General features: G+C 47.4%; 3 protein-coding genes across 3 annotated transcripts; all 3 read left to right on the plus strand.

Annotated features, from left to right (window-relative positions):
- The first annotated feature begins 2,362 nt into the window (after positions 1 to 2,362).
- On the plus strand, positions 2,363 to 3,932 carry LOC123066617 (probable glutathione S-transferase). The gene is made up of 2 exons (XM_044489665.1): positions 2,363 to 2,877; positions 3,200 to 3,932. Exons 1-2 carry the CDS (start codon positions 2,566 to 2,568, stop codon positions 3,587 to 3,589), a joined length of 702 nt encoding a protein of 233 aa, XP_044345600.1. The 5' UTR covers positions 2,363 to 2,565; the 3' UTR covers positions 3,590 to 3,932.
- Positions 3,933 to 13,569: 9,637 nt separating this feature from the next.
- LOC123066618 (glutathione S-transferase U8) lies at positions 13,570 to 14,896 on the plus strand. The gene is made up of 2 exons (XM_044489666.1): positions 13,570 to 13,914; positions 14,389 to 14,896. Exons 1-2 carry the CDS (start codon positions 13,597 to 13,599, stop codon positions 14,758 to 14,760), a joined length of 690 nt encoding a protein of 229 aa, XP_044345601.1. The 5' UTR covers positions 13,570 to 13,596; the 3' UTR covers positions 14,761 to 14,896.
- A 967-nt stretch (positions 14,897 to 15,863) lies between these two features.
- LOC123066619 (probable glutathione S-transferase) lies at positions 15,864 to 16,935 on the plus strand. Its single transcript, XM_044489667.1, has 2 exons — positions 15,864 to 16,251; positions 16,349 to 16,935. Exons 1-2 carry the CDS (start codon positions 15,937 to 15,939, stop codon positions 16,724 to 16,726), a joined length of 693 nt encoding a protein of 230 aa, XP_044345602.1. The 5' UTR covers positions 15,864 to 15,936; the 3' UTR covers positions 16,727 to 16,935.
- Positions 16,936 to 23,699: the final 6,764 nt, after the last annotated feature.

A 23,699-nucleotide genomic window follows, 5' to 3' on the forward strand; every position in this document is an offset into this window, starting at 1 on the left:
AGCCACCGTGTCGTGGTAGCCCTGAGGCTCGAGGGAGTTCCCTACAAGCTCGTCCTTGAAGACCTGAGCAACACGAGCCAGCCGTTGCTGTGCTGACCCACAACCCCATGCACCACATGGTTGTCCCTGCTCCTACATGGCGGCCGGCCCATCCCGGAGTCGCTCGTCATCGTCGAGTATATAAACGAGGCCTTCGACGGGCCGCCACTGTCGGCTGACCCCCACGACCGCGCCACCGCCTGCTTCTTGGCTCTGTGAAGCCAGCAGATGATCGGTTGTCTTGTATGTTTTTTTATTAACGAGGCAAAAGACTTGTCATTTTCATTGATTAAGAAGAAGTGAGAATTATCCGATTAATTAATAAAAAACCGGGATAAAATCAATACATCCCAAGGCCCAGCAGGCTTTTACGCGTGCGGGCCGGGCTAGGGCCCAAAAATCAGGCCTGATGGTTGGGCCGGGCCGGGCCTGGGTTTTTTTGCGTCGGGCTTAGCTAGGCCCGACGCGAGGTATGGCCAGGAATATGCGCGGCTACCAGGCCAGCAGCTCTAGCGCTGCCAGAACCTGGGCGCGCGCGCCGTCCTGCACCATCAAGCCGCCCCAACAGGAAGAGCGAGGGCAGCACTCGGATCTCACCGGGCAGCACCTCCCACCGCCGCCGCAGTTTGCGCAGCCGTTCTGGATGTCGTTTAGGTCCGTCGGCGGATGGCGGCGAGAAGCACAAGAAGGGCTCCGTGAAGGAGGCCAAGGGAAACTTGTTGCTTCTGGAGGGGCAGCTGAAGGGGAGGAAGTTCTTCACCGTTGATGCGAGAGATCGTCACCGGCGGGCTGTCGCACTGGCTGCCCGATGAGTTCTGCGGGGTGACGCTCATGGCCGACAAAGAGTTCCCCGGTGTATGCCGCTGGGCGAAGGCCTACATCGATGACGAGCACGTGAAGCGGTGGCTTTCTTTTTTTTTTGAGACAAACGTGAAGCGGTGGCTGCCAGACAGGGGGGCGCTCGTCGCCATCAGGGTCGGGCCCATAGGTGTGCAAAACGTGCGGCCCGCACAGGGCCCATAAATTTGAGGGCCCCAAGTTCTTTTTAGGCCTATAAGATGTTGGTTGTTCCTGGGCGCTGGGCCGCGCTTGGCTCTGGGCCGCTAGCGCGTGCGCGTGAGTCGAGCCTCGAGGCGTCGAGCGTCGGATCGATCATCCGGTACAGCGCTGCTTGATAGAAATTAGGAAAAGGAGATCGTCAACCTTAAAAAAGAGGAAGCCGAATCGTCGGATCGATCAAAGGATCGCAAACAAGCGAAAGCACTTGCGTCGCTACAAGCTACAGCGTACAGGAAACATGATCATCCATCGTTGGATCGATCGGCCTCGGCGACAGTTCTTACGACGCTGCTCGATCGGATCATTGGAAACGGGATCGTTGGATCGATCGGCAACAGTTCCAGACTCCAGAACACCGGCAAGGGGCGGCACGGCGACAGTTCCAGACTCCAGAACACCGGTGATGGGTGGCACGGCGACAGTTCGTCTGATCCTCTCGCCAAAACAGGTAACCTCCCACTGGGGAGTCCTTCTTTCTGATTAACTTCGGCTCCTACTCCTAATTTCTAATTAGAGACCAGGAGAGTTAGACGGTTCTTCTAATTGCCAAACATTTACGCGTAACCTCCAATTTATATCTGCTGTGTTATCAGTTTAATTTTGTTTTATCCGTGTTTTGTATCTTGTTTTTCAATAATACTGATTTTAGTCATCATCAGGAAACATCATTCTAGTAAGACATTATATCATATACATTATAATTGATTCTTTTAGGGTTATATACATTATAATTGCTCGTTAGTTTTTTCCTAGTAAAATAGGGCCTAAGTTTTTAGTTTCGCACATAGCCCCAGATTTTGCAGGCCCAGCCCTGGTCGCCATATGTTATGTTCTCCACCTGCAGGGAGATGTTTCGGTCTCACTCTCGAGTCGTCGGTGCTAGAAAAATGGTTATGAGCTGTGGACTGCATGGTCGACATGCTGGCAATGCTCCTTGCTCCAGTTTCATCCATGCTCTGCTTTGCTCCTTGATCTGCTTTCTAATCGAGGATGGTGTCATTGTTTCTCCTTGCTCTGTTTTTTCTTTATCAGCTTCGCCATCAAGATATTTTTTTTGGACTTGCCATCAAGAAACTTTGATTATGGAAACATACAGAACACATCGACACACAAGTCAAACAAAGTCACTGTCCTTCTAGATTATAGTCTATTTTTAATTTGCTCACTGTGTTCTATACTATATTATTGGCTAGCTGCTTAAATAAATCTCTCTGATTGCAGCTGCATCAATCCTAGTGAGCATCCTCTACCTGTCAAGTAGCATTTTAATTACAGCTTCCCTCGCCACCAAGCTTCTCCTTTTGACCATACCAATTGATAAGACCAAATGACACTAGATAAACAAGAATAAGAAAAGGGCCAGACCATTCTTGGAGAAGAAGCAGCGACACCATTTGGACCAACTCGTCTTTATCAATGTCTTATAAATATCTGTCCTAGCAAGTGTATCTGATATATCAGTCGATAATGGCAGACCCAGTGAAGCTCATGGGAGGCTTTGGCAGCCCATTCGTCCACCGTGCCGAGGTCGCCTTGCGTCTCAAAGGAGTGCCCTACGAGCTCATCCTAGAGGACATGATCAACAAGAGCGAGCTGTTGCTGAAGCACAATCCCGTCCACAAGAAGGTCCCCGTCCTCCTTCACGGGGACAAGGCTGTCTGCGAGTCTCTCCTCATTGTCGAGTACGTCGACGAGGCCTTTGAAGGGCCACCCATCTTGCCGTCTGACCCTCATGAAAGGTCCGATGCCCGCTTCTGGTCCAAATTCTTTGTGGAAAAGGTATTCATGTATAGAGATAGTTCTTAGCATTCAAATCAATTCTGCTAGGTAGGATACTCCTCCGCTCATAAATATATATCATACATATTGTGTTGAGCGTTCAATTGGTCTCAATCATAGAATATATATATTACTAATACATATTATGACTTATCATTACAGCCTAAAGATAGTATTTTTTTTGCGGGGTCTAAAGATAGTATTTTCAGCTTACCGATATGAATGTATTTGTTCATATTTCAATAGTTAAAGTAAGACAAGACGACATATATTTATATTTGTAACTCAATTGAAATACTTGCTGACAATTTTCTTCATTTAGTGCTTGATGTCGCTGTGGCTAGCGCTGTGGACGGAGGGCGAGGAGCAGAAGGTCTTTATTATGGACGCAAAAGAGAACCTCGCGCTAGTGGAGGCACAACTCAAAGATAAGAGGTTCTTTGGAGGCGCCAGAATTGGCCTCGCCGATATCGCCGGTGCCAGCCTACTGTCTCGATGGGCAAGCGTGATGCAAGAGGTCGCCGGGGTGAGCGTGATGACCGACGATGAGTATCCTGCTATCCACCGGTGGATGGAGGACTACAACGCTGACGAAGCTGTCAAGGAGTGCTTGCCGAACAGAAACCATCTCATCTCCTACTTCACCACGATCAGGGGAAAGTGCGTCTTAGCGGCCAAGTCCATGCTACCCAATTATCTAGCCAAGAAATAGTCTAATCTGGTAGGTTTTGTCATGCTTGTGGCTTGAATCAACATGAAGATAAGGGGGAGCTGCTGGCAAGTTGTTGTTCCATGTCACTGTGCTTAGAGTTGATTTGGTTGTAGTTTGTAGGGAGTCCCAAGTGCAAGTCCAACCTCGACTAGCAAACGGGCCGTAATTGTAGTTGTCCTAGTTGCAAATCAACATTCAACTTCAACTCGCAACTAGGCCGCAGCTATGTTTTTGTCCTCCTGGTTGCAACTTTAACCCCCAACTCGTCCAACTTCGTCCTAGTTTGTTTTTGTTGTCCCAGTCGTAGCTCAAAAAGGGGTGTGGGTTAATGTTGTACATGATGTGTCTAAAATGACACCTGGTTTGTCAAAATGAAGATAACATGTTCTCTGAATTTTCTTCACTAAACAGAAGGTGGAGAGAGCGTTCAGTTATAGAGGTTTTGAAACAGGTCCCTATGTTATGGTTTTGACACGGGGAGTTTTTTAGGGAGCTAGTTTTTATGCAGTTACTTTTTAGCGTTTCCGTAACTTTTTTTTGGGTAATCTCTAATTGGACCAGTGATATGTTTTTACCGCAGTAGCATCGAGTGGGGGTTTGATTGGTTTGACCCATGTACTATGGTGGTCTGTTTCCCTCAAACAGATAGCTAGTCTCTTTGTAGATAATATTATTACCTTTTTGTTAAAACCATACTGGTCTTGGTGGGCTAGCACGGGTTATGTCTTACACAATTCCTTTTTCTATTTTTCTAAAGGGCTTGTACAGGCCATGCATGTCTTGTGCTGTTTTCATTTATATTGAGATTATTTTTATAATATTGGTGCAAAAACAACTATCTAAACTCCATTTCTTTTTCTTCGTGGTTAGTGGGTGCCGCACAAAACACACATCTTTTGGCGCACAAGGGTGTCAACAGGGATATCAAGCATAGCGAATCAGATATCGTTAGTATTGATGAAGGCAGAGAGCATTTTTTGTTCAAGATGTTTGAGTCTGAAGATGATTGTGTCAATGTAGATTTAACCAAAACAGAAGCATAAGACAACTTGTTGTTTGATGGTATAAAAAGATCAGACCATTTGTTATTTTTTGGTTTTTACATTTTTCTCTTTTTTCTCCTGTAACAAACACAACAGCATTCATTTTTTGTGACGGAAAAACACTACAACATTCAATTACCTTATTCATTTTTCTTCTACAATTCTAAGAGTATTGAGAGCAAAGAAAGAAGGTACTATTTTTTTAACAAGTAGTGGTACCATTCAAGAGTACTGATTAATGTTGTTTTTTTTTGCAGATTTGTGGATAAAGAAAAACTCTCCTATGTAGGCTTGCTTTCTTGGAAGTCCAGATGTAGAGCACATGAGACAACAGTAACCAGTTAGCGAAAATCGATTTTAAGCTTTTTCTTTGAGTTTTTTGTCATATGCAGCAACATTAATAAATGCCCACTGGGGAGGGGGTTGGCTCGCTGGGTTGTTTGTGTTGGGCTGGACAACAAAAAAACTGATAAAACAAACAAGATATAAGGTGAGTGTGGTTCATTTGTGGTGACATGATGCTGACATCACTTAGATTAGATGTGAGATAATATCTCACATCAAGATGTGATATAGTCAGAAGTAGAGATAGAGATAGTGCTCGCAGGCACCGATGAAACTGATGGACCTTTTGCCTAATACATACATAATAATAGACTAATCTAAGTGAACACAAGTGCTATCTGTGCATGTACATATGGTAAAAGGACTCTCTCCCAACCAAAAACAATATGCTCAAGAAACTAGCTAAGAGGGGGGGGGGGGGGGGGGGGGGGGCTGTGGCCCCCCAAAGATACACATACCTCTGCCATTGAATGTATAGAATGTATATGCAGTTTGTGTGGTTGCATGTACAGATGTCTTTTGGGCCAGGACGTTACGTGCATATCTCTCCCCTTGATTAATGTGTGGCATAGCTTTTACTAGATGGATATGCGCCCTTTGCTGCGCGGTGGTGATTTTACCAAGAATTGGCTGATGATCTGTCTATTATTACATACCAAAGTGTCGGAGCACCACCAATCTAGCAAAGTTATTTCTCGAACAAAGCACAACCCGATGTAATAATCAATTTCTTGTACCAATCTTTTTACAAAGAAGAAACAATGTGCTATGCACAAAGACTACCGCATCAGGAATTGAGGAGTTGTAGCTACCTACAACACGCACAACATGAACTTGTATAGGCAACAAAAGTGGCCAGTCCTACATAAGGTTACCAACAAAAGTGGCCAGTCCTGCAAGATCACCCCCCCCCCCCCCTGTTAGTTGTGCTCTCGCCATGAACCGGACACTCTGATGATGATGCAGCCACCCTGTTACCATCCTGACTTTTCTGATACTTGTCTTTCATTTCATCAGTTTATCAAAACGCTTCTTCATTGGTTGCACTGTTTGGTTAAAAGTGACTTTAAATCCTAGAGCAGATAAAGGCAGGTGGAAGAAAAATAATACATAAGCATGAGAACTAAGAACCATACTGTGAGCACACGCTTACCACTCATTTTTTAAATTCATAATCAATGTGAGACATGATAAAATAAAATATATTGATGGCTCCATGGTAAAGATTTGTAATAGCAGTCTAGAACGCGCATATGCTCTATTGTCAATCATAAAGCCGCGAACACTCTCCTGTAGGTTGCTGCACTTCTCTCATCCAGTTAAAACTGTGGAAGCTTCATTTTACTGGAACACTTACTTTCCGTGACTTCCTCGGGATCTATACGGTCGATGCATAGTCTTGAAGGATTAAAATGTTTCCAGGTCTTCTGTGAACGTCAAGCTCTGGATTAAGGACTTGTAAGCAGGCCCAAAGCATACATTATTGCAATCACCACTCCTTGCCAATAAGTCGAGAATAGTATTGACTTGAACCAAAGAAACTTAGCCAGAGGTTTTATATGTGCCAATTCGTCCTGCCATGTACCATTCTACTAAACACTATAGGGCCCAAAATTGACTAAATTTTAGGACAACATCAAAGTAAGGGTATCTACACCAAACAAATATATGTAGGGGGCATACAATAGATGAAGCACTAATTGATTCAACAATCTAACTTGTTACATTATCAAATTGTAACACTCAAGCCACGTTCAATGGTTATTACATCTTAATTCAAAATAAGGCAGCCCTAGTTTTTTCATGCATTCTCTGCCAAATCACAAATAAGCCAAGGAATGATAATAGTTGTACAAACAACAATGCCAAAGAAAAATAGAGTTTAGGAGAACAAGGACTACATTGAAGGGGTAAACGAAGTGCTTGTATTCGAGGTCAAACGATAAAAATGAGAATTTGTACTAACTTGTTCAGATGAGAAGTTGGAAGTTAAGTTATGGCCATCCTTTAGTAGCATTCTGTCACATATTTATGGATGAGCCTAGCCACCAACGATGAGCTGGTATACCATAAAATGCTCATCAGTACCGTTGTATCGAGACTCAAGAGACAACACAAAATATGATGACATTGCATCCAACAACAAATATAAATAGATAAAAGTAGGAAGTCAGTATTCATCAACCTGATTCCCATGCCAAACTCATTTCCTGGCTGCAGAGGTTGAGTTTATTTGTAACTTCTATACGCTAAGTGCACTAAAGCAGGCTTACAAAATCTTCAGTTTGCTTGCTTGGACTACACAAACCAGAAGTGATGTCATCACAACCAGATTCAATGTAGAAATGCATTTGCTAGCATGCATACACTTCCAGAAACTACTAAATAAACATCATTTGTGAGAGGCAGGTTAGTAAAACATCAACAGTACTGACATGCTTGCTTGATGGGTCCACACTTGTAGGGATTAAGAGCATCTCCAGCCATTGGCCACCCAGGGGGCGCGTAAAATTGCCGCCTGGGGGCGAGCCGGTGCTAAAATCAGCGTGGGGGCGAGCGGGTTCCCAGCCGCCGGCCCCAGGGCCGCCCCCCAGACGCCGTTTATGTTTTAGAAAAAGGGTATTCGACAAAGTTCGACAAATTGGAAAAATTATTCGGCTAAAGTTCGGCAAAATGGACATATATTCGACATATTCGACATTACATAGCAAAGTTATTTAAAAAAGGGCCGCAACTACAACTATTTAAGGGACGAAGAAGTCGCTGAGCGCGGCGAAGTCGCAGGCGTCGCCGCCATCCTCGCCGTCGTCGTCGGCGGCCTTCTCCTCCTTGATGCGGCCGCCCCTGCTGGACCCCTGCACGGCGTCGCCCTGGCGGACCGGTGACGGCGGCGCGTCGTCGTCGAGGACGGCAACGTCTCCCTCGTCGCGGCCCCGGCGCCGAACTTCGAACTACTCGTAGGCGCGACACCGGCGCTCCATCTCCATGCACGCCCAGTCTTCGCGCACCCATTTCAAGGACGCCGTGTCATTGGGCTCCTCCTTGACGCCGCCTGCGAGCCCGGGCTCCGTCTTCACGATGGTGGGCCCCGGCTCCGTCTTTGGTTTGACGTAGCGCGGAGAAGCCGAGGAGGAGGCGCGCCGGCCACCCTCGCTGATGACGATGTCGGCGCTGCGGGTGCGCCAGCCGAGCGACGTCTCCATGCGGGCTTGGCCTTGACGCCGAACACCGCCGGCGAGCTGGAAGAATGGGATGAGGAGCGGGAGGAGGACTGAGAGAAGGAAAGATGAGGAGGAGCCGAACCTCCTGGGCATTCATTGCCCGGCCTCCGGCAGGGGACCGGGGTGGCCGCCGCGGCAGGGTATGCCAGCGGCGGGTCATTGCCACCCTCGAGGTGCTCCAGCACATCATGGAATGTGCGGCCAGGGGCGCCCCCTCGCTGTTCTTCACGCCCCTACCACTGGCACCCCGTTGGTTGACGCCAGCGTCTGCGTCTGCCGGCGCTGGAAGTACGCCGCCCACGACGTGTGGTTGTCGGCGGCGTACTGGGGAAGGGCACGCTGCTCCTCTGTCAGGGACGCTCGCACGCAGTCGACCTCGGCGGCGAAGATGGCGGGGCACGCTTCAACGTCGGGCACCGAATGGGGACGCCCCCATTGCTGAGCCTCCACCCCGTCGGCCCGGCGCGCATGTCTGGTGGCGTCGGAATGTTCGCCTCGAACAAGAGATAGGCCTCCCACTCATGGAGCGAGCGGCGGCCGAAGCCGTTGGCTGCCGCCGCGTTGCCGGGGAATCGCTCGGCCATCGGATGGGCTTGGGGAGAGGGGGGAGGGGAGGAACATCAGCGGGCGGCTGCGCATGGGGAGAAAGGCAGAGCTCGGCGGCGGCTATGGGCTGGTGTGGCCAGAGGCGTGGGGGAGGTGCTGGTTTTATAGCCTCGCGCCATGTATACGCGTGGCGGGAGGGGAGGCGTCGCCGCGCCGCCCGTGATGAGGAATCAATGGCAAGGCCGACCGGCGGCAGCCTTGCCATTGATTCCACGCCGGAAACCGAGGCGTTCCGAGGACGACAAGGCGCGCGTCACTGACTCGGCGGGCCCGCGGCTCATTCGCGCCAAAATCGTTCGCCCCAGCGCCCCCGGGTGCCCCCCAGCGCGCCGGGTTCGGCCTGGGTCCGCTGGTGCTAATTTCAGCCCAAACCGGCGAAAGACGGGCTCCTGGGGGCGTGACTGGGCCGTTTTTCCGGCGCCGGCGCGAAGAAATTGCCTGGGGGGGGGGAGCGTGTTGGGGGCGCAGCTGGGGATGCTCTAATATGTGTGAGAAAGGCATATATAATTTGGAAAATTTGAACTTAAAATAAAGGTGCTGAAGTACTAACATATTAGCTAGTAAAAATCATGCAAACTAACATAGATGAATGAAATAAGTGTCTGGGTCAATTCGAGTTTTGGTTTGAACAACAGCATACACATTTTCTGTGTGACAGACCACAAGTAGGATATAAATGGTGAACCCTGTTTATAGGAAGTATACTTTTCGTCCCTCAACTCTTGGTGAAGTCTAGATTTGGTACCTCAACTTCGAAACCGGACAACTTGCATCCCCAACTATCAAAACCGGACAAGGTTCGTCCCTGGTCTCGATTTTGACCGGTTTTGGTTTAGACCCCAGTTTTGACCGTGCTCACTCAAATTCGCATAATTTTTGTATATCCATGAACTTTTTCAAATCCACGTAGTATTTTCAAGGTTGTGATTTTTTTTTCAAAAATAAACATAATTTTTTCAAACCATTGAACTATTATGAAATTTGTGTACCTTTTACAAATCCATAATTTTTTTAAAAAAAATTGCAGACTTTTTTCAAATCAACATATTTTCTCCAAGCTCGTTTAATTTTATCATATCCATGAAGTGTTTTTCAAATCCGCATACTTTTTAAAGTTTGTGTATTTTTTCAAATTCATGTTCCTTTTCCAATCCATGAACTTTGTTTAAAATTTACGTACTTGTTCCAAGTTGACATAATTTTTCAAGTCCACATATTTTTTTCTAATTTGCGTGCAAGAAATCCAAATCCGCGTACTTTTTCAATTCACATAAAATTTTCTAATTCATGAACTCTTTCCAAACAAATGTACGCAAATATGAAAAAGTATGTCAATTTTTTAAAAATGGATGGATTTGAAAAACTACATGAACTTTTAAAAAGTACGCGGTTTTGAAAAAAGTATGTGAACTTGGAAAAAGTACGCAGATTGGGAAAAATACGCAAATTTTCCACATGGCCCAACCTCCCTCTCCCCGCCGCCGCACGAAAGACGAAACCCTCGCCGCCGCCGTGGCAGAGATCCACCACTGCCGCTGGAGAGGACGCCCTGGGCTAGTTCAGCTATGGCCAGTCAGCCAGCTGGGAGTCGGATTGGCGGGGAGGCGTTTCCCTGAGTCCAATCCGATGGCGGATTCGTTCGCGGTCGCGGGGGGAATTTAGGTGCCAATCTGACTCGAATTGAGGTGCCATCTCGCCTCGCCTATTTATATGTGTCCAGGCGGTCTTGATTTCTTACTCTACGCAGTCGATCTGCTCGCTCGCTTGCAAGTTGCAACACGGCACCGCCGGAGAGGAGGTAGATAGAAACTCGACGACATGTCCAAGCGGCAGTTGAGGCTTCAGCCATGTTGCCACAAGGCCAAGCGTAGGCCGCCGCCGCAGCAGCAGCAGCAGCCGCAGCCGCGACAGCATGTCTATCTCGTGGTGGACGACTGGGAAACTGGATACAGCGTCCGCAAGATAGACGTCGACGACATGGACCCTCCTCACGCCGGCGCCGACCTGGACGACGACGAGGCGGAGCCCCTCCCAGATCCTCCGGTTGTGCGCTTCTACGGCCGCCACTGCCGCCTGTCGCATTTCGGCGCGTACGGCACCAACATACTCGCCATGCTGGGCCACAGCGATGCCGCCACCGGGGCCTTCCCCGTATTCGACACAAAAACGCTGGGGCTCACCCTCTGCCCCCATCCGGACGTCCACAGTGCCCAGCCCTTGTTCGCAACAGTCGCTGGCGAGCTTTACTTGACGGTGGGATACTCCACGTTTGTGCTCGACTCCTTGCCACTCCCCGGACCATACGACGACGAAGACAAGCAGTGCTCTTGGATCAAAAGCCCAAGGATCTTTGCTCCGTTCAATTCCATTGGTGTTGTGTCCTTTGCAGTGCACCCAAACGACCATTTGCTTTTCGTCTCGGAAGGAGCCAGAACCTTCTTCCTGGACACCAAGTGCTATTCCTGGATGGGCGTAGGCAAGTGGGTCTTGCCCTTCAAAGGCCAGGCCTACTAGGATGGCGAGCTCGATGCCTGGGTAGGCCTCTGCCGCCACAAAGGCGGCATCGGCCACGTCTGCTCCTGCGATGCCCCGCCCCTGTCTGATTACGCTACAACGTTGTCGACCATGCCGGCTTGGAAGCTTGGCGAGGACCAGCTCTTCGACGCGTACGACGACAGGCACCTGGGAGCCACCCTTCTCTACCTGGGCGGCATCAGCGACTACTGCCTCATAGAGTCTCGCCTGCACAAGGATCAGGAGCCTTTAGGACCCTGTGATGGGCCACGCCGCCGTGTGCTGCGCGTCACCAAGTTTGGTCTCAAGTATGATAAAAGTGGAGAGCTCAGGACGACGCGGCAAACTGTGCGCTCCTACCAGATGACCGAAGGACATGAATTTAATGAGTCTTGCTTAACTCCTGTGGCTTTCTGGATGTAGCCAAGTTATTTTTCTTATTAAACCATGTATTATGAGCCAAATGTTCTCTTCTGTTTATTTTTTTCAACTTAGTTTTCTTCTTAAACCATGTATTATGAGTCAAGTGTTCTCTTCTGTTTATTTTTTTTCAAGTTAAATTTGGTACTTCCCTGAGTTTGAAAGTTTTCAGAATCCAGTTGTAAATGTTACAATCTATGTTTGGAAGTTCAAACTATTGAGTTGAAAATTTCATTACCCAGAAATAGTGGATGCTCACTGCACACAATCTGTTGTTATAGACAGGCAAGATTCTCTGGGTTTGTTTCCAATTGTCATTGTCTACACAGCCCATGGCCGTGCTTAGATTTGCTACAGGATAGAAAGAATTAGCACACATGCATCCACCTAAATGCAAATATGTTCAATATTACTGATAACTATATCGGTACATCTGATTTCAACAGCCATGTTCCATCTGCATCCATGTGTTTGCTTCTTTCTAAAGTTAGACCGACACATCTCTACACAAGATGAATGGGAATGTTGTTCATCTTTAGTAATTAATTTTTGAAGTCTGGCAGAATCACTTGGACTGATTCTTCTGAAGGATGTACTGTAAACCCTGTGACGCTAAGGTTTTCTTTATCATTTCACGGTTTCTTTCCTGCATATAAACTCCTGTAAATTCACACTACAAATGACAATATCTTTTTTCAGTGTTTTGAATATTCCTAGTCTTCCTTTACCATGCTCAGGTTTACTTGAACCTCAGCCCTCTCGCCAGGTTCAGTCAGCAGGAGTGGTGGGTCATCAACGGCCTCATCAACATACACGATGAGGATGAGCGAGTTGCAAACGGCCATATGCTCACGGCGGAGGAGCGCCAGCACCAAATGGACATGTGGTGGAGGAGCATCTTACTCTTGATTGAGAGGTCTTCGTCGAATTAAACCATGTATGGGATGAGCCAAATGTTCACTTCTGTTTTTTAAGTTAAATTCTATACTTTCCTGAGTTTGAAATATTTCAGATTCCAGTTGGAAATTCTGCAATCCCGGAATTTCCGGCAACATTCTGCTAATCCCAGACTAAGTTTATCTATTTAAACTAAATTTAAGTGAACTGAATTTCCGTTAATCGTCCTTTGTTGTTCTCTACCACTGTACCACATATATATGCTGCAGAGAGTGAATTCCAACGTGGCATGTTCAACTGGTTTAAATTTTATTAGAGACAGGACCGGATTTAATCACCACAGACCTTGTTTTAAACAGGGTTTTACTTACGACTGGAGGAAGTATTGGTGGGGCAGAGGTAGCTTCGGTTACCGCTGATACTCATTACCGCCCAAAGTTCTATACAAATTTGCTACAATTTGATTAATTATTTTTTGCATTCATACAAACTATATCGAAATGGTTTTGCAGCTATATAATTGTTGAACATGTGGGGGTGTGGTTAGGCTGTAGCTATAACCCTCGTCTGAACCAGATTTTGAGATCCAACATTTGGTTCCTATCTTGACCGATTAATGTAACAAAAATGATTTCACCGCTTCCAAGGTTCGTCGATGAACGCTCACTTCAATCTAGAGATTCTTTCAGCCACGTACAAAAGAACTAGTATGTGGGGCCGAGGGCAAGATAAGTTTGTTTGTACTTCAAACATCAAGATGCAGCACTAATAAGTAATAGCTGAGTACTCTTTGTCCCATAGAGACAAAACAGACTCTATCGAAGGTAAAAAACAATGTCGATTTGTGCAGAGCTCAATCTTCCAGGAGAAGCATCAGTATCCTACTTAAATTTCTAGACAACACACAAGCACACACACCACAGAACCACGCCATTGAATAGCTCGCTTTGAAGTAAGAAGAATGGGTGAGCCACCGGTGAAGCTCATCAGCTCATTCGGCAGTACGTTCAGCCACCGCACGGAGGTGGCCCTGAGGCTGAAGCGAGTGCCGTACGAGCTCATCGTCGAAGACCTTCACAACAAGAGCCAACTGTTGCTCACCCACAACCCCATCCACAAGAAGGTCCCCGTGCTCCTCCACGGCGACAGACCAGCGATCAGCGAGTCGCTCGTCATTATCGAGTACGTGGATGAGGCCTTCGCCGGGCGGCCCCTCCTCCCCACTGACCCCCACGCCCGCACCACCGCCCGGTTCTGGGCTCACTTCATCGATCAAAAGGTATATGCAAAGCTGTAAACGAGCTCCATAGTTGTGTTGAGAACTTGAGATCCGTGCGCAGAACTTTTTTTCTCAAGAAAAGAAATACATTTGAACTTTGCAGGCCTAGAGCACATGTGTACTGCACTATGCAGAACTGTTTTTTTTATTATTATTGCTTTGAAGCATCAGAAATAACTTAAATGAACCCTAGTATTTTAGATATTTATGTTGCAAAAAGACCATGAAACCATTTCTGCACACTCTATTATTCATGTGTTCTTTGCCTGGAAAGTTTCAAGTTCAAATATTGTTTGGCTAGGAAGAAATAAAATAAATCAATTCTACAGTGGTTGACCACGAACCTTGATGCAAATTTAGAAGGCCCGGATAGAAGGCATACCTGCATAGTGGCTCAAAAAATCTGTATATAGTTGCTTGCAATTTTGCACAACCCACGGGCGATCTGAAAATATATGTTGATTAAATATGCAGTGCATGAAGTCGTTGTGGGCGGCGCTCTGGATGGAACCTAGCGAGGCACAGAGACGGTCCATGGTAGAGGCAAAGGGGAGCCTCGCGTTGCTAGAGGAGCACCTCGGGGAGAGGAGTTTCTTCGGTGGTGACTCCATCGGGCTCGTGGACATAGCAGCTAGTGTACTGGCACACTGGCTTGGAGTCATGGAGAAGATCTCCGGAGTGACCGTGGTCACCAAAGAGGAGTTCCCGGCCCTTTGCCATTGGTCTAGACGGTATGTAGGTGATGAGGATGTGAAGACATGCTTGCCGGAGAGGGGTGACCTCGTTGCCATGTTCTCTGGGTGCAAGGAGATGTTTCGATCAATGGCAATGGCGATGCCACAGTAGTGAAGTGGTCCACTTTAATTCGTCTTTTGTGTTCTTTTACCACTTTCCCGCGATCTTATCCTTTTTTTTCCTTGCATTGTAACACGCTTCTATGGTTTCTGCTAAACTGGGATTAATAAAGTGAGAGCTTTCTTCAGAATAATACTCTCTCCATCTCAATATACAAGGCTACTACACATTATTATATATGTCTAAATTTGACCATTAATTTTACCAACAAAAAGCGAGTTATATGCCACAAAAAGTATGCCATTGGATGCACATTTGAAAGAATTTTCCGATGATATATGTTAGATGTCATATAACTCATATTTTTTTGACAAAAATAAGAAGTTCCAGTTTGATTTGAAAAACAAAGTGGTCTTGTATACAGAAATGGAGGGAGTATTGTATCACATCAGTATTATGACCTAGAAATAACCATTTCCAGCTGACTGCTGTCAGCGCGGTTAACCGAGAAATAACCATTTGTAGATTGATGATCATAGCCGCTCTCACAAACTATCCATACTTCTATGTCAGCAAACAAAAAAAATCCATAGCTAACAAAAGAAAATTGAAATAAAGATATCCACGATCTACTACCTCCGTCCTGGTTTATTGTCCCCCTTAGTATTTTGTGCCAAATTTTGACTATGAATTTCATTAACAAAATGTTAATGCATGTCACAAAAAATAATATCATTGAAAACTATATTTAAATATGAATCCAATGATACAAATTTTTATAACTTGCATTAAAATTTTATCAATTAAATCTATCGTCAAGTTTTGGCACAAACTATGAGAGGACCAATAAATCACGACGGACTTCGGATGCCATTGCTCGCTTGGAAACGTACACAATAGTATTACTACTTTAATTGATAGGCATGTCAAACAAAGTCACCATCGTTTTGCTAGATTATATTATCTCTCTTTGATCTGCCCACTGCATTCTAATATATTGTCTAGGTAAACCAAATCAGTTGTCTGACCTGCAGCTGCATCAATAACAGTGAAGATCACCCCGATTTCAATGAGTCGATTGAGACACGAATCTTTTTAATCTTTCTCATTTTGACTGATATAAGACACTTGACTAAGCAAAACTACCATTTGGATCAATCAGTTCCCATTTACCCCTATAAATATCGACATCCAAACTTGTCTAGCACCCTAGCAAGCTTATCGGCAATGGCGGAACCGGTGAAGCTCATCGGCGCCTTCGGCAGCCCATTCGTCCACCGCGCCGAGGTGGCCCTGCGCCTGAAGGGCGTCCCATTCGAGCTCATCCTTGAAGACCTCAACAACAAGAGCGAGCTGCTGCTGAAGCACAACCCCATCCACAAGACGGTGCCGGTGCTCCTCCATGGTGACCGGCCAGCCGTCTTAGAGTCCCTCCTCATCGTCGAGTATGTGGACGAGGCCTTCGACGGCCCGCCGCTCCTCCCCGCCGACCCCTACGAGAGGGCCATGGCTCGCTTCTGGGCCCAATTCATCGAGCAAAAGGTTTGGTTCTTCTCAAGTTCAAGTCCCTCGTTTTCTTTAGACACTGTGTACATGGCCGGCCATTCATGGCGGATCGACCTTGCGTATGTACATGCAGTGCTCCAGGCCGTTCTGGATGGCGGTGTGGCTGGACGACGGGGAGGCGTGGGAGGGGTTCGTGAGGGACACCAAGGAGAATCTGGCGCTGCTGGAGGCGCGGCTGCAGGGGAAGCGGTTCTTCGCCGGAGACGCCGTTGGGTACCTGGACCTGGCGGCCTGCGGGCTGGCGCACCTGCTGGGCGTGATCGAGCAGGTGGCCGGGGCGAGCCTTGTGGGCGCCGGCGAGTTCCCCGCGCTGCGCCGGTGGGCGGAGGACTACACCTCCGACGCGACCGTCGTCGCGTGCCTACCGCCGAGGGAGCAGCTCGCCGCACACTTCGCCGGGAAGAAGGACCGAATCAAGCTCGCCGTCAACGCGATGGTGGGGCGGGCGTAGTTGTCAGTTTGGGGCATCGATCAATACAGCAAGCGTCAGCAATATATTCAGATTATGTACTGTATGATTTGTCTGTTACGTGTGTGTTGCCTATGGTGCAAAAAAAATAAAAATTCATATTAGTATTTGTTGTTACGAAATTTATGGCAAAGTATTGTCAAAGTACGAAATTTGCTAAAACTCTGGCGCCTGAATATTTTAAGTTTTCATTCAATTTTTTTTGCGAATAGTTTCATTCACTCTATGGTTAGCAGTGTATGCGCTTTGTTTTGGGCAATTGAGCAAAATAAAATTGCGATTGTACAAAATAAAAGCACAATCGTGCAAAAAGGTCAATTACAACTAACACAAAACTAATAATTAACACAAATGAGAAGTGAAACTTTGATAAGTGATTGCAATTTCAATAATGTTACCACCAGAGTTTCACATAAATGATTAAAATTAACGAAAGGTGATTGACCACTATTAAAAAATTGACTCAATAACTGATTTTTTTTCAAACACCTTTGCTTTTGCAATTCTACTTTTCTAATCTATGTCGGAGAAGGACAATGATTTTTAAAGTGTTCAATCAAGACCAAAGTTTTTTGAAATTGCTACTTGAAAAAGGAATGTCGGATCGGTAATTGTATGCGAGCCGGGCATAAAAAGGTCATACGCAAAGTGTTCAATCACGATGCAAGTACTCCCTCCGTTCCAAATTACTCGTCGCTGAAATGGATATATTTAAAATTAAAATACATCTAGATACATCCATAGGTACGACAAGTAATTCGAAACGGAGGGAGTACTAGCCAAGGTAGGATTTCACTGGCGTCCTTCGGTTGCATTGGAGCAGGATCACTAGGATCCTGAGAATAGCTGGCGGCCGAGAAAAAATGATTATGCTCACTGGAAGGTCGGGAACTCGGGATAATGGATTTTTTCTTTTTGTAATCTAGCGAATGGGAGCCATTAGGATAACTAAGCATTAAACCAGACTCTATTTCATTATAGCCTGGAGCTTGATCTGACTCGCCCTCACCCTCGCGCCCTTGTCCCCCTCGCGCCGCCCCCGTGGGCGACCCGGGGGGAAACCATAGTCGCACTCCCCCTCGAGTCCTCCCGCCTCCCACCCTTCTCGCCGCCGTCCACAGTGCCAGCAGGCAAAGCCTGGTCTGCAGGGCGGCAGCAGGACTTCTTCCCCTTCAAGCATCTTCACCGGCGCGGGACGGCTGGATTGCGAGGAGCCGTTGGGTTTGCATGGGGTCCGGAGGCGCGGCGGCTGGGCTACCCTTGTCGACGTTGTGCGCGGTGCGGCGGCGGCAGCGAGATCCCATCACGCGGTGTGGTGTTGGCTACACGGCAGGAGGTTGCGGGTGCCGGCGGGTTCAGATCGGATCTCGATCTGATGCTGGACACGGTCGGGCGGCGCGGGGTGGTGGTCTTCGCCGCTGGCTGCGTCGGTGTTGGAAATATGCCCTAGAGGCAATAATAAAAGTATTATTATATTTCAATGTTCATGATAATTGTCTTTTGTTCATGCTATAACTGTATTATCCAGAAATCGTAATACACGTGTGAATACTTAGACCACAATATGTCCCTGGTGAGCCTCTAGTTGACTAGCTCGTTGTGATCAACAGATAGTCATGGTTTCCTGACTATGGACATTGGATGTCGTTGATAACGGGATCACATCATTAGGAGAATGATGTGATGGACAAGACCCAATCCTAAGCATAGCATAAAAGATCGTGTAGTTCGTTTTGCTAGAGCTTTGCCAATGTCAAGTATCTCTTCCTTCGACCATGAGATCGTGTAACTCCCGGATACCGTAAGAGTGCCTTGGGTGTATCAAACGTCACAACGTAACTGGGTGACTATAAAGGTGCATTACAGGTATCTCCGAAAGTATCTGTTGGGTTGACACGGATCGAGACTGGGATTTGTCACTCCGTATGACGGAGAGGTATCTCTGGGCCCACTCGGTAATGCATCATCATAATGAGTTCAATGTGACCAAGGTGTTGGACACGGGATCATGCATTACGGTACGAGTAAAGTGACTTGCCGGTAACGAGACTGAACAAGGTATTGGGATACCGACGATCGAGTCTCGGGCAAGTAACGTACCGATTGACAAAGGGAATTGTATACAGGGTTTGATCGAATCCTCGACATCGTGGTTCATCCGATGACAACATCGAGGAGCATGTGGGAGCCATCATGGGTATCCAGATCCCGCTGTTGGTTATTGACCTGAGAGCGTCTCGGTCATGTCTGCATGTCTCCCGAACTCGTAGGGTCTACACACTTAAGGTTCGGTGACGCTAGGGTTATTAGGAAGACTAGTATGTGACTACCGAATGTTGTTCGGAGTCCCGGATGGGATCCCGGACGTCACGAGGAGCTCCGGAAGGGTCCGGAGGTAAAGATTTATATATGGGAAGTTGTCAAACGGGCACCGGGAAGTTTCGGGGTCATACCGGTATTGTACCGGGGCCACCGGAAGGGTTTCGGGGGTCCACCGGGAGGGGCCACCCCTCCCAGGGGACCACATGGGCTGCGTGGGGCAGGGAGCCCGCCCCTGGTGGGCTGGGCGCACCCCCTCCCTTGGGCCCTTGCGCCTAGGGTTGAGGGGGGAACCCTAGAGGGGGCGCCCCCCTTGGCTTGGGGGGCAAGCCACCCTCTCCCCCTCTCCCCTTGGCCGCCGCCCCCCCTCTAGATGGGATCTAGAGGGGCTGGCCCCCTTCTCCCTTCCCCCTATAAATAGAGGGGTGAGGGGAGGGCAGCCGCACCACCCTCCCCTCCCCAACACCTCTCCTCCTCCGTTGTGTGCTCGGCGAAGCCCTGTCGGAGTACTGCTTCTCCACCATCACCACGCCGTCGTGCTGCCGGTGGAGCTGTCTTCCTCAACCTCTCCTTTCCCCTTGCTGGATCAAGAAGGAGGAGACGTCTCCCGTCCCGTACGTGTGTTGAACGCGGAGGTGCTGTGTTGGAAATATGCACTAGAGGCAATAATAAAAGTATTATTATTATATTTCCTTGTTCATGATAATTGTCTTTTATTCATGCTATAACTGTATTATCCGGAAATTGTAATACACGTGTGAATACATAGACCACAATATGTCCCTAGTGAGCCTCTAGTTGACTAGCTCGTTGTGATCAACAGATAGTCATGGTTTCCTGGCTATGGACATTGGATGTCGTTGATAACGGGATCACATCATTAGGAGAATGATGTGATGGACAAGACCCAATCCTAAGCATAGCACAAAGATCGTGTAGTTCGTTTGCTAGAGCTTTGCCAATGTCAAGTATCTTTTCCTTAGACCATGAGATTGTGCAACTCCCGGATACCGTAGGAATGCTTTGGGTGTACCAAACGTCACAACATAACTGGGTGGCTATAAAGGTGCATTACAGGTATCTCCGAAAGTGTCTGTTGGGTTGGCACGAATCGAGACTGGGATTTGTCACTCCGTGTAAACGGAGAGGTATCTCTGGGCCCACTCGGTAGGACATCATCATAATGTGCACAATGTGACCAAGGGGTTGATCACGGGATGATGTGTTACGGAACGAGTAAAGAGACTTGCCGGTAACGAGATTGAACAAGGTATCGGTATACCGACGATCGAATCTCGGGCAAGTAAAATACCGCTGGACAAAGGGAATTGTATACGGGATCGATTGAGTCCTTGACATCGTGGTTCATCCGATGAGATCATCGTGGAACATGTGGGAGCCAACATGGGTATCCAGATCCCGCTGTTGGTTATTGACCGGAGAACGTCTCGGTCATGTCTACATGTCTCCCGAACCCATAGGGTCTACACACTTAAGGTTCGATGACGCTAGGGTTATAAAGGAAGCTTGTATGTGGTTACCGAATGTTGTTCGGAGTCCCGGATGAGATCCCGGACGTCACGAGGAGTTCCGGAATGGTCCGGAGGTAAAGATTTATATATAGGAAGTCCTGTTTTGGCCATCGGGACAAGTTTCGGGGTCATCGGTATTGTACCGGGACCACCGGAAGGGTCCCGGGGGCCCACCGGGTGGGGCCACCTGCCCCGGGGGGCCACATGGGCTGTAGGGGGTGCGCCTTGGCCTACATGGGCCAAGGGCACCAGCCCCTAGAGGCCCATGCGCCAAGATAAAGGAAAAAGGGGAGAGTCCTAAAGGGGGAAGGCACCTCCGAGGTGCCTTGGGGAGGATGGACTCCTCCCCCCTCCTTAGCCGCACCCCTTCCTTGGAGGAGGGGGCAAGGCTGCGCCTCCCCCCTCTCCCCTGCCCCTATATATAGTGGAGGGGAGGGAGGGCATCCACACCTGAGCCTTTGGCGCCTCCCTCCCTCCCGTGACACCTCCTCTTCTCCCGTAGGTGCTTGGCGAAGCCCTGCAGGATTGCCACGCTCCTCCACCACCAGCACGCCGTTGTGCTGCTGTTGGATGGAGTCTTCCTCAACCTCTCCCTCTCTCCTTGCTGGATCAAGGCGTGGGAGACGTCACCGGGCTGTACGTGTGTTGAACGCGGAGGTGCCGTCCGTTCGGCACTTGATCATCGGTGATTTGAATCACGACGAGTACGACTCCATCAACCCCGTTCACTTGAACGCTTCCGCTTAGCGATCTACAAGGGTATGTAGATGCACTCTCATTCTACTCGTTGCTGGTCTCTCCATAGATAGATCTTGGTGTTACGTAGGAAAATTTTGAATTTCTGCTACGTTCTGCAACAGTGGCATCATGAGCTAGGTCTATTGCGTAGATTCTTTGCACGAGTAGAACACAAAGTAGTTGTGGGCGTTGATGTTGTTCAATATGCTTACCGTTACTAGTCCAATCTTATTTCGACGGTATTGTGGGATGAAGCGGCCCGGACCGACCTTACATGTACTCTTACGTGAGACAGGTTCCACCGATTGACATGCACTTGGTGCATAAGGTGGCTAGCGGGTGCCAGTCTCTCCCACTTTAGTCGGAACGGATTCGATGAAAAGGGTCCTTATGAAGGGTAAATAGCAATTGGCATATCACGTTGTGGTCTTGCGTAGGTAAGAAACGTTCTTGCTAGAACCCATAGCAGCCACGTAAAACATGCAAACAACAATTAGAGGACGTCTAACTTGTTTTTGCAGGGTATGCTATGTGATGTGATATGGCCAAAAGGATGTGATGAATGATATATGTGATGTATGAGATTGATCATGTTCTTGTAATAGGATTCACGACTTGCATGTCGATGAGTATGACAACCGGCAGGAGCCATAGGAGTTGTCTTTATTTATTGTATGACCTGTGTGTCATTGAAAAACACCATGTAAACTACTTTACTTTATTGCTAAACGCGTTAGTCATAGAAGTAGAAGTAGTCGTTGGTGTGACAACTTCATGAAGACACGATGATGGAGATCATGATGATGGAGATCATGGTGTCGTGCCGGTGACTATGATGATCATGGAGCCCCGAAGATGAAGATCAAAAGGAGCAAAATGATATTGGCCATATCATGTCACTATTTGATTGCATGTGATGTTTATCATGTTTATGCATCTTGTTTACTTAGGACGACGGTAGTAAATAAGATGATCCCTTACAAAAATTTCAAGAAGTGTTCTCCCCTAACTGTGCACCGTTGCTACAGTTCGTCGCTTCTAAGCACCACGTGATGATCGGGTGTGATGGATTCTTATGTTCACATACAACGGGTGTAAGACAGTTTTACACAGCAAAAACACTTAGGGTTAACTTGACGAGCCTAGCATGTGCAGACATGGCCTCGGAACACGGAGACCGAAAGGTCGAGCATGAGTCGTATATTAGATACGATCAACATGAAGATGTTCACCGATGATGACTAGTCCGTCTCACGTGATGATCGGACACGGCCTAGTTGACTCGGATCATGTAATCACTTAGATGACCAGAGGGATGTCTATCTGAGTGGGAGTTCATAAGATGAACTTAATTATCCTGAACATAGTCAAAAGACCTTTACAAATTATGTCGTAGCTCGCGCTTTAGTTCTACTGTTTTAGATATGTTCCTATAGAAAATATAGTTGAAAGTTGAAAGTAGCGATTATGCGATCAGTAGAAAGCTTATGTCCTTAATGCACTGCTCAGTGTGCCGAACCCCAAGCGTCGTTTGTGGATGTTGCGAACATCGGACATACACGTTTTGATAACTACGTGATAGTTCAGTTAAACGGTTTAGAGTTGAGGCACTAAAGACGTTTTCGAAATGTCGCGGAACATATGAGATGTTTCGAGGGCTGAAATTAGGATTTCAGGCTCGTGCCCACGTCAAGAGGTATGTGACCTCCGACGATTTTCTTAGCCTACAAACTAAGGGAGAAAAGCTCAATCATTGAGCTTGTGCTCAGATTGTCTGAGCACAACAATCACTTGAATCGAGTGGGAGTTGATCTTCCAGATGAGATAGTGATGTTTCCCCAAAGTCATTGCCACCAAGCTGCTAGAGCTTCGTGATGAACTATAACATATCAAGGATAGAGATGATGATCCTTGAGGTATTCGCGTTGTTTGACATCGCGAAAGTAGAAATCAAGAAGGAGCATCAATTGTTGATGGTTGATGAAACCACTAGTTTCAAGAAGGGCAAGGGAAAGAAGGGATACTTCATGAAACGGCAAATCAGCTGCTGCACCAATGAAGAAACCCGAGGTTGAACCCAAACCCGAGACTAAGTGCTTCTGTAATAAGGGGAACAACCACTGGAGCAAGATTACCCTAGATACTTGGTAGATGAGAAGGCTGGCAAGGTCGATAGAAGTATATTGGATATACATTATGTTAATGTGTACTTTACTAGTACTCCTAGTAGCACCAGGGTATTAGATACCGGTTCGGTTGCTAAGTGTTAGTAACTCGAAATAAAAGCTACGGAATAAAACGGAGACTAGCTAAAGGTGAGCTGACGATACGTGTTGGAAGTGTTTCCAAGTTTGATGTGATCTAAC

Source organism: Triticum aestivum, chromosome 3B, assembly GCF_018294505.1.
Source record: "Triticum aestivum cultivar Chinese Spring chromosome 3B, IWGSC CS RefSeq v2.1, whole genome shotgun sequence".
Lineage (NCBI taxonomy): Eukaryota > Viridiplantae > Streptophyta > Magnoliopsida > Poales > Poaceae > Triticum > Triticum aestivum.